This window comes from Oryctolagus cuniculus, chromosome 9, assembly GCF_964237555.1.
Source record: "Oryctolagus cuniculus chromosome 9, mOryCun1.1, whole genome shotgun sequence".
NCBI classification, from domain to species: domain Eukaryota; kingdom Metazoa; phylum Chordata; class Mammalia; order Lagomorpha; family Leporidae; genus Oryctolagus; species Oryctolagus cuniculus.
In genome coordinates this window covers 131,999,861-132,010,877 of record NC_091440.1, presented here as the reverse complement: position 1 = coordinate 132,010,877, position 11,017 = coordinate 131,999,861, and the positions used below count along the sequence as shown (strand labels likewise).

Below are 11,017 nucleotides of genomic sequence, written 5' to 3'. Positions count from 1 at the left end.
TCAACTGGAAAATCTACTTCAGATTGCCTGTTCTGCAAAGGTTTTTCTGATAAGATGCCGTTTTGTATGAGATCTGACAACAAGAATAAGGAAGATGTGAACCTGAGGGAGATGACATTTAGGAGGACGAAACATCCAGTCCACAGGCTGACTGAGCCAAACTTGCTGGAAAAACAGAAACACAGCTGAGGGTAGCTGAATCAAAGGAGGAGGTGAGGAAATACTAAAAGCTGAGATTAGATATGCAGTATTGTAAATCAGATGATAGAGATTAACTATTTTTCTACATGCAATGGGACATAATTTTAAGCAGGTAAGGGGCCAGTGCTGTGGTGTAGCAGGTAAAGCCACAACTTGCAGTGCCAGCATCCCATATGGGCACCAGTTCAAGTCCCGGCTGCTCCAGTTCCAATCCAGCTCTCTGCTGTGGCCTGGGAAAGCAGTAGAAGATGGCCCAAGTGCTTGGGCCCCTGCACCCATGTGAGAGGCCCAGAAGAAGCTGCTGGATCCTGGCTTTGGATCAGCAAGCTCCAGCCATTGAGGCCAACTGGGGAGTGAACCAGCAGATGGAAGACCTCCCTCTCTCCCTCCCTCCCTCCCTCCCTCTCTCTCTGCATCTCCTTCTCTCTCTGTGTAACTCTAACTTTCAAATAAATAAATAAATCTTTAAAAAAATTTAAACAGGGGAATGATCACATCAGATTCAAATATATTTAATTCTCCATGTAAACAGGCATGTGTGACAGATGTGGCAAATAAATTATGAGGTGGATCTCAGGAGCCTAAGGAATTCAAACATGGCTTGGGCTTGAACAGTGAAGAAGACCAAGGATGGTGGAATGGGTTCAGGATCTGGCATGCAAGTAGCAGTAGGAGGAAGTTCAGAGGAACAGAAGGGCACAAGGATAAACACGAGTAAGCTGAGTCAGGCATGGTTCCATTTACTGATTTGGGGAAGCCTGGGAGAAGAGGGTGGGCATGGAGGAAAATTAAGAATTTCATTCAGATCATGTCAGATATGGGACCTCACTAGGCATTCTAGTGGCAATGAGCAGCACCAAGTGGGAGTCAGTCTAGAGTTCCGTAAGTCAAGGATGGAGATGTATATTACCAACTTTACATCTGAAACACCTTCACCTTGTCCTACCTGACTTCCTTCTGTTAGGCAGGAAGTTGGAATGAGCCTGTGTGTGTGAGGGGGCCTGAAGGAGCAGCACCTGCAGAAGCTCACTCTGGAAGCAGTCCAGCACCCACACCTGAGTCCTGCCCAGACCGGACAACCTCCCAGGTGTCCCAGCCCTTCCCTCAAGGGAAGCTCCCAGGAGAACTCTCTTTCCTCAGGGCCAAATGGGTTACCTGACGGGATAACACTCAGCAATAAAATTATTACATCTTTCCTCTAAGGCAGGCACCCTAGAGAAGCCCTTTGGCCCAGCACCTGCAAGACTCCCTCTGTCTGTAACAACACTCAGCAAACCCTTTGTCCTGGAGGAGGAGGGGAGAAGGTAAAGAGAGACTGCCTTGGCCAGCACCATGGCTCACTAGGCTAATCCTCCACCTTGCATCACCGGCACACCGGGTTCTAGTCCCAGTCGGGGCTCTGGATTCTGTCCCGGTTGCCCCTCTTCCGGGCCAGCTCTCTGCTGTGGCCCGGGTGTGCAGTGGAGGATGGCCCAAGTGCTTGGGCCCTGCACCCCATGGGAGACCAGGATAAGTACCTGGCTCCTGCCTTCGGATCAGCACGGTGTGCCGGCCGCCGTGCGCTGGCCACCGTGCGCCGGCTGCAGCGGCCATTGGAGGGTGAACCAACGGCAAAAGGAAGACCTTTCTCTCTGTCTTTCTCTCTCACTGTCCACTCTGCCTGTCAAAAAAAAAAAAAAAATACAAAAAAAAAAAAAAAGAGAGAGAGAGAGAGAGAGACTGCCTTAAAGACTGGAGCCTAAACAGAGACGGGGAGCTCAGCTCTCTGCTCTCTGCTGAGCCACCCGCTGGGCATGGCAGGTGTATGCTCTCCACTCAACCACATAACATTGCTCTCCCCCAGTCTGAGTGACTGGGCATTCTCTGTCCCTTCCGTTCTGATGGATGCCCTGTCCCCAATGAAGCCTTGCTACTCTGCTGTCTGTCTCACGCCTGAATTCTTTCTTGTGCTGAGACAAGAACCCAACAACTTCTCTCTGGTGACACTTCCTCCAGATGACACAAGTACCTTCAGCAGGCCGATCCTGTGTCTAACTCTCCCCTGTGTGCTTCTTAAGAAACTGAGCCAAGCTGACTTGCATTTGTCTACAGACCAGCTTGCTGCCTAGCTGCTGATTCTCTGTTTCTCGCCCTGCACGGAAGTAACCATGAATTCAATTTCAGCTGAAGCCCCACCACGGAGGCCATCCTCTGACATGAACTAAGCAAGGTTTTGGTTTCCTCTGTCACCTATGCACAATACCCCTTGCTGAAAGAGCCCTGTGGCTTTCATCCTAAGCTCTGACGTCTTCCACACTGGCACGTCAATCACAATCTGGAGCCCGTATTGGCTAGTTTTTTTAAAAAATATCTTAAGTGTTGGCACTGTGGCATAGCAGGTTAAGCCACCACCTGTGATGCCAGCAAACCATACGGGCACAGGTTCCATTCCTGGCTGCTCCATTTTCAATCCAGCTCCCTGCGAATGTACCTGGGAAAGCAGGGGAACCGGCCCAAGTGCTTGGGCTCCTGCCACCCACACTGGAGACCCAGAAGAAGCTCCTGGCTTCCACCTGGCCCAGCGCTGGCTGTTGTGGCCACACTGGGAAGTGAACCAGCAGAGGATAGACATCTCTTTCTCCTAACTCTGCCTTTCAAATAAATACAATTAAAAAAAAATCTTCTACATGCGTAACTACTTCACAAAGTGCTTCCACCTCCTCCTGGACTTCACGTCTTAGCACTAACCCTCCTGAACCCCACCAGAATGCTCTGGTTCTGAGATCCTGACATCACAAATTCCAATAAGGAAGCAGATGTGGATGGAAACCCCGGCTTTGTAGACATGGATCTGCATCACAGTAGGCATGGAATGGCTCCAAGCTTCAAGATCTAGACCTCTGTTCAATAAAGAAAGCTTGAAAATCAAAGTAATTTTTTCAACCACAAAAATGCTGTAAGATAAAAGATAGTGAGGGTTGTTCTGCACACAGTTCCAAGAGGAACATTCTGATTTGATGTCCTTGTGGATGTCTGAGAATCTTCTCATGTCTATTATTCAGAAAAGAAATGTGTCAAACTCAACTACTTATATTACAGGAAAAAATCATACTGAATGAAGTGCAAAAGAAATGAACATAATTTTTAGTTATTTAGTATTTTCAACTTATATTTAATTGCCTTAGCATGTTGTCTCTGATTTTAGGTGGAAAACTACAGAACTTAGAGAAATAGCAACCAGCCCAAGAAGTTTTCAGCTCACACAACCTTTAAGGGTCAATCATAGGGGAAATATTAGATTGCCACATCACTGTTTTGTACTTAACTCCATTATAGTTATATCAAGTAATATTCCAGTCATCTTTAAATTGTCCATACACGGTATCAGATTCTGAATGCTACATTAGTCTTTTTCAAGTAATGCAGAATACCTGAGTCACCAGTTCATGGCCATTATCTGTGACATTAGATGTTGCACGAATTATTGGCCTAATAGTGCATAAGCACTCAATAACAAAGAACACAAAGACAATCTTCCTAATTCATTACATACTATCTGAGTAACGGTGCTTTCATTTTCTAGCAGGCAAGATTTTTAACTGAAAATATGCGTGCTACTGAATGATATTTTATAAGGAAGTTTGCCCATCTAGTTTTAATCTAGATTGTTGTAACTTTTGTTTTGTTGTGCCAACCTCAGCTGGCTTATTTATAGACCTTGTGCTTCCAGCGCAGGGTCTCCAGGTGTACTTCTACCCCTAACCTGTTGTACCGCCTGACGTCCTGCGTGTGCCCGTTACAAAGCATAAACAGCCAGAACTCACTCACAGAACTTCCTAAGCCATGAGATAACTGGTTCTGACTTACATGCACTTTCAACTGAAAATTACGGACACGTCCAATTTACCAATACTCATTCACATCTGTGCATTGTTATACACATCATTACCTATTTCACTGTGTCTCCATCACAAACCCCACTAAGATTGTCAGCATTTCACAGCTTAATCCGTGATGTGGATTCTAAGCAGCAGTGCCACACTAACACCCCACACTGCCCCTGGGAAGCCCTGAGGCCCGACTTCGCTGATCTGCTCCAGGTTGCCCTGGCGTGACTGGGGCTGTGCGGTTGTGTCGACTCACAGAGCTCGTGGTGCTGGACACAGCGCTCAGTCTCACGGCAAACATCCTGGGCACTTCTCTGCTGTGGCACGCAGCACTGACATTCCGCAGACGCAGGGTCTGCTGCACGCATTCCCCGAGTCTGCCCTTGCTCTGGCTCCGGCCTCAGCCGTGGCTCGCTGTAGCCCCCATCACAGCCTGCTCTGGAAGGCGTGCTGGGAGCTGTGCAGCCATATCCTCCCCAGACCTACCTGACGTCCCAGGGCTTGTTCCCGGTCCGGCTTCCCCCGAGGGGCTTTCCGCTCCAGCTCCAGCTCCAGCGGTTGTTCCTAGTGAGGTCACAGATGCGCCTGAGATTTTCAGAGAGCAAAGACAAAGCAGTCTAAGGAACCGGCTTTTATTAGAACATCGTGTCCTGAAAGAAACTCGGTACTTCCCAAGTGTTTACTCAGCTCAGGGAATGTGCACAGATTTGTCTGGTAATGCACAGATCTCAACGTTCTGATCTTTATTCTAAACATGAAATTCACACATTCCTTTAACACCGAACACGCCTCTCCCTAGAATTACCTAGAAGTGGTCTTCTCTGTGAAAATCTCCAATCTGCATCATTTCTCCATCGTTTTTTTTTAGTACCCTGCTTACATATTTTACTCTTCCATGTGTTTAAATACCACTTCTCCCTAAAACATCTAAACCTTAAATGCAGAGCACCGCGTTTATCCCTGATAGCTACCCCAACTGAATAAATAAAATTTTACCAGAATAGAATGATTTGCATTAATGAACTGACAACAGTTGAATTCACCACGTACTGTGTAACAGGACTTCAATGCAGAAGCACCCGTTTCGGCTACCGAGGCACGACCGCAAACACTGCAAACACCCTGCCCACGCTTCCCCCGAAGCTCGGGTGCAAGCCGGAGCTCATCTTTTTTTTTTTTTTTTTCCGACAGGCAGAGTGGACAGTGAAAGAGAGAGACAGAGAGAAAGGTCTTCCTTTGCCGTTGGTTCACCCTCCAATGGCCGCTGCAACTGGCGCGCTGTGGCCGGCGCACCACGCTGATGCGAAGGCAGGAGCCGGGTACTTATCCTGGTCTCCCATGGGGTGCAGGGTCCAAGCACTTGGGCCATCCTCCACTGCACTCCCGGGCCACAGCAGAGAGCTGGCCTGGAAGAGGGGCAACCGGGACAGAATCCAGCGCCCCGACCGGGACTAGAACCCGATGTGCCGGCGCCGCAAGGCAGAGGATTAGCCTAGTGAGCCGCGGCGCCGGCCCGGAGCTCATCTTGCAGCTGCACCCTGCCCCACAAGCAGTGAGGCTCTGCCTGTGGCTCCGTGCCTCGTTGCCAGTGCTCTCCCCCTACGGGTCACAACGACACTCATTTTCTTACTGCTGGTTTCCTCTCAATCCTTTGTGTTATAGTAAGGTCCATTTTATGACTCACTTTGGCTTTGTAAAACCATCTGGGGCCTTCACACTGGACCCCTGCTCTGATGCCAGTCTTGGTCTTACCTGAGGGGTTTTCAGGGCTGGCGGCCCCAGTAACTGGGATTCCAGCTGTGCTCCTGCTGCCTGCTCCCGTGCTGGCTCCTGTAGATCCTCCCGTTGAACCTGGTCAACGTACAAAAACAGCTGGGATCACACCAGCTTCTACAAGGTAGGGGAATCAAGGCAATTATTTACATTCTTGAGAATCCGTATTATCCATGCTTTTGTCCAAGTATTCCAGTAGCTTTCATTTTGATCAATACAAGAGACTGGAATGAACAGGCCTGTACAACTATGTAGCCATTGACTGGGAATTGAACCCCACCCGCACTCACTGCCTGGCTCACCAGTGGGTTTCCCTGCCAGTGTAGCTGATTCGCCTGGTATTCTAGCTGTCCCTGTTTTAACAAAGGAATATGATAAGCTTAATCAAGCTACACCTGGTGGCAGGTAAGGTCTCCATGACGATTTTTACCATCCTAAGTCACCTTACGAATCTTCTTCCCTCTTACCCGACTTGCCTGAAGCACCAGGTCAACGTTCCTCATCCAGGCTGTGACTCCGCCCTGTGCTGAGGGGTGCTGTCTGAGAGTCATCCTCAACCTCCGCTTAGCTTCAGCAGCCTGCCAAGCCCACTGAGACGCGTATTCCTGGCTCCCCAGTAAACAGCCTATTTTATAGCATCGAAGAGACAGGGCCTGCGGCACTGCTGTAAAGCTCTTAAAAGCATTTCCAATTTGTGGTACGCCCAAGGAATAACCAAAACGTTAACTGACACCATGGGAAGACAATTAGCCAGGTTTATAACAATCTAGACGGGGATGCGAGTGCTTGATTAGACTGAAGCGCACCACTTTGGGCAGGAGAACTTTCTAGGTGATGAATCGCTATCCAAACACATCAGCTTCCACCACCAGCAATGCCGTTTTGAGCACTAGTGATAGCTGATGGCGTTCAGGTAACTCCGGCATGAAGCGCGCTTCCCCTCTGCAAGTAGCAAGCCATCTGCTGGGGACAGACAGCCAAGTCTCTGTCAACCTGTCATCTAATGTCTTTGGGATGTATTTATGCCCCTTGCCTATTTTACCCAGGGTTGCAAAAACAGAGATTTTTTTTAATTGCATCTTTCTTTCTACAATTATTAGTAGAAATTTAGTTGAGAGAACTTAAGCCTATCTTGATCCATCACTTCTAACAAAATGTTAGAAAATTATTTAGTTTTTACCTTTAATTACCCATTTTTAGAATGAGAAATCATCATAGCAGCTCGAACGTTATCAAGGGAGTGGCTGCTGTTGTGTGCCTCTTTGTTAACTGTCCTTAGGGACATGTTTTTGGTTTTTTTTTTTTTTTTTTTTTTTTTTTTTTTTTTTTTTTTTTTGACAGGCTGAGTGGACAGTGAGAGAGAGAGAGAGACAGAGAGAAAGGTCTTCCTTTGCCATTGGTTCACCCTCCAATGGCCGCTGCGGCTGGTGCACCGCACTGATCCGAAGGCAGGAGCCAGGTGCTTCTCCTGGTCTCCCAAGGGGTGCAGGGCCCAAGTACTTGGGCCATCCTCCACTGCACTCCCGGGCCACAGCAGAGAGCTGGCCTGGAAGAGGGGCAACCGGGACAGAATCCGGTGCCCCGACCGGGACTAGAACCCGGTGTGCCGGCGCCGCAAGGTGGAGGATTAGCCTAGTGAGCCACGGCACAGGCACATGTATTTTCATACTTGTCATGTGTTTGTTTCCCAACATTTTTGGTGGTCAAATTCCCCGGATGTAGCGATGGAGCTCCTTCAGTGTGGCAGCCCTGTTCTTCGGTGGAGCAGCCTCAGTCACTGCTGCTCACATCCAGGCTCAGCAAGTCCTGAGCTCGGCTCCTCCTTCCCCTGCCCAGACCTGGAAGAAGCCACCACCCACTGCTGCCCCGAACCACAGCGAACACAGGCACTGAGGAGCCCAAACCAGGTGATGGGTGCTCACCGGTGCCACTGCTCTTAGGCCACTTCAGCAGTCAGAGCTAAAATACAGATACTGTGTGTGTGTGTGTGATGTATTTCTATATTATAAATATATATAATGAATTAACATATTTCCAGCACAGATCGAACATCAGGGGTTTGCTTATTTAATTTTTATGCCACGTTGATATTTGAAATTGTGGATTCTAATCACATTGGTATTATGAGGCACTTCCTCCTAGAATCTGTAAGAGTCAGTGCAAGGCAGGAACACGGAGGCTACAACCCTGAGAATAAAATGAGTGAGTGCGGGGCGGACGCTGTGGTGCATGGGCTAAGCTGCTGCTTGGACAGCCACAGCCCCTCTCAAAGCCTCCGGGACTGAGCCCCGCCTCTCTTCTGATCCAGCTCCCTGAAAAAGCACTGGGAAGCAGCAGACCGTGGCCCAAGTACGTGGTTGCCTGCCACCTCCACGGGAGACCCAGATGGCGTTCCTGGCTCCTGCATTCTGCGTGGCCGAGCCATGGCTACTGTGGGCATCTTGGGAGAGAACTAACAGAGGGAAGATCTCTGTCTCGGTCTCTCTCTCTTCCTCTCTCCTTCCCTCTCCCTCTCCCTCTCCCTCTCCATCACTCTGCCTCTTGAGTAAATCAATCTTTAAAAAATTTAGAATATGATGTTTTAAGATTGTCGTGCAAAGCTGCTGTCCTCACAATACATGACCCTGAACATACACAGAACGATTACTATGTTTGAAAGTCATGAAATCATTTCTCCCTGTGATTACAATTTGATGTTTAGATTCACTTGTTTTAGTTTGTTTTCAATTTTAGTTTTTATTTATTTTTTAAATTCATACAATATTTTCAGTTTTAAAAAGCCAAAATTGTATTTAAAAGAATTACTCAGTCCTCCTGTTCTGCTTTGTCCTTGACAAGTAACAATATTTCTAAGTTTCTAATTTATCTTTTGTGTTCTTACATTAAATATATTTGCATATACATGGCCATAAGAGTATACTTATAAGATGCATATGATGGAGACACGTATGTATTTCACATGTTTCAACCGCCCACAGAACTCTTTTTTCACATGGGTACAAATTATAGGCACAATTCTTGTTTTCTTTCCCCTTAACAATACACCTGTAAAACCACCCTAGAGCCCTTCCTCTCCTTAATTAGATGGTCTAGTGCCACGCTGTACCCCATGTTACCCCCTGCGTCTTCTCTGGCTTCCAATCTCTTCCTAGTAAAACAATGCTGCTCTGAACGGCTCAATCGTTCTGTGCCTGGGTCAGACACGTTGGGGCCAGAGCCCTAGATGTGGGGTTTCTGGGTCCCAGGTGCATGGATGGGTCCTTCAATCTTCTGGCTTTGCCGGGCTGCCCTCCCTCCCGGAGCTGTAACATTCTGCCCCCAGCAGTGCACAGAGCAACACTTGTTCATTTCCCGACCTGTCAACAGGGCTGCTGTCAAACTGTTGGATCTCTGCCAGCCTAAACAGGAGAGGCGCATCTCAGCACAGCGGCAGTCTGCGACTCTCGGCGTGATGCTGCCTTGATGATGATCCTCACTCGCTTGCTCCCCTTTCTGCGACGCCACAGCCTCCAGCCTCCGCTGCTGCCACCTTGGCTCACGCTGCTTTGCCCCCACCCTTTTGTGGCCATAAGTCACAGATGTGATGGTGACCAGACACGCCTTGTGTAAGTCCTTTGAGCAAATTCGAAACCCCAGGGGGTCTGGGGGACCCTGTCACTTCAAGTTTCTCCATTTGGGCAAAGACACTTTTTTGTCTTTCAGCAAAGGGTCACAGCTTTTCCTCACGCAAGCTCTGCTGACAAGATCATTCCCAGGTATTTTATCATCTACTTTGTTGTTTTCATAAATCGAAGTTTTGTCTTCCAGCTTGTATTTTAGCTTGAGACTGCTTGCACATTTAATCAATTTTACAGGTTCATCTTACATGTCAGTGGCTTACTGAAATCTCCTTCTGTTCAGTCTGCTCACTGGTTCTCCACTACCTTCCTACTGCACCATATACGAGCCGAGGATCTTGTATTCCAGTACTGTCCCACCCAGCTTCTCACAGCACCCAAGGATGGGAGGCAGCGGTGTGCTGGTGCGGGCGCCCTGCGCGTCCAGCCTGGGGCGGCCTCTGTGACGGAGCTACGTGGACGCTCTCGTTCACAAGGACGGATCCGCTCACTCCTGTTGCTCTGCCTTCTTCCGTCAGAGCTGGGTATCTGGTGGTTATCAAACGCCTTTTGTGCTTCAGTGGACATCACTAGTTGTTCTGACTTCTCTCCAATCTACTATTTACTGTACCATATTAATGGCATTCCTAACTTTGAAAAAGCTTCACTATAATTATTATAATGGAAATTATCATTAAACCTTGCTTTACCCCTTAATGTAAGGTTCTAGTTTGGTTCATGAGCTTTAAATACTTCATTTGACTGCTTAATGCCTGACACCTGTAAGTCAATCGAGACTTCTGCCCACTTTTCTCCCTCTCTCTCTACATCTGCATATTTTTACTCAAGGTACGTAACATTTATGTGCTGCTTCCCACCTTTCCTGTACCTTTGTTCTTTCTTTTTTTTTATTTACTTATTTTTTTGACAGGCAGAGTTAGACAGTGAAAGAGAGACAGAGAGAAAGGTCTTCCTTTTTCTGCTGGTTCACCCCCCCAAGTGGCTGCTATGGCTGGCACGCTGTGGCTGGCACACTGCGCTGATCCAAAGCCAGGAGCCAGATGCCCCCTCCTGGTCTCCCATGGGGTGCAGGGCCCAAGGACCTGGGCTATCCTCCACTGCCTTCCCGGGCCACAGCAGAGAGCTGGACAGGAAGAGGAGTGACCAGGGCAGAATCCGGTGCCCCAACCGGGACTAGAACCTGGGGTGCTGGTGCCGCAGGTGGAGGATTAGCCTAGTGAGCTGCGGCGCCGGCTGTAACCTTTGTTCTAGTTCTAGACCTACAGGTTACAGCAACCCCTGTTGTTTCCAAGTGTCTCTCTATTCCTCATCCTTCATCCGCTAGAGAAGTTATTATGAGAGGCTCATGCACACAAAATTCACTGATTTTTTTTCATGTCACACTGCTTTCCTATAGCGTTGATACTTAAACTAGGTTTAGCTGGATATAAAACCTTGACCCACATTTTCTTCTCTGAGTATCTTATGATGTATTTATTTATTTATTTGAACGCTGGAGTTATGAAGAGAGAGAGGGAGAGATGGAGAGATCTTCCATCTCCTGGTTCACTCCCCAGATGA

General features: G+C 48.1%; 1 protein-coding gene across 1 annotated transcript in view; it reads right to left on the bottom strand.

Annotated features, from left to right (window-relative positions):
• The window catches only part of LOC127482787 (mucin-19), a 100,383-nt gene that overhangs the window by 65,138 nt on the left and 24,228 nt on the right, over positions 1-11,017 (bottom strand). The window contains exons 15-16 of the mRNA XM_070049665.1: positions 5,820-5,918; positions 4,554-4,652 (exon numbers count right to left, since the gene is read on the bottom strand). Coding sequence (XP_069905766.1) covers positions 4,554-4,652; positions 5,820-5,918 — 198 coding nt within the window. The remainder of the gene's footprint in view (positions 1-4,553; positions 4,653-5,819; positions 5,919-11,017) is intronic.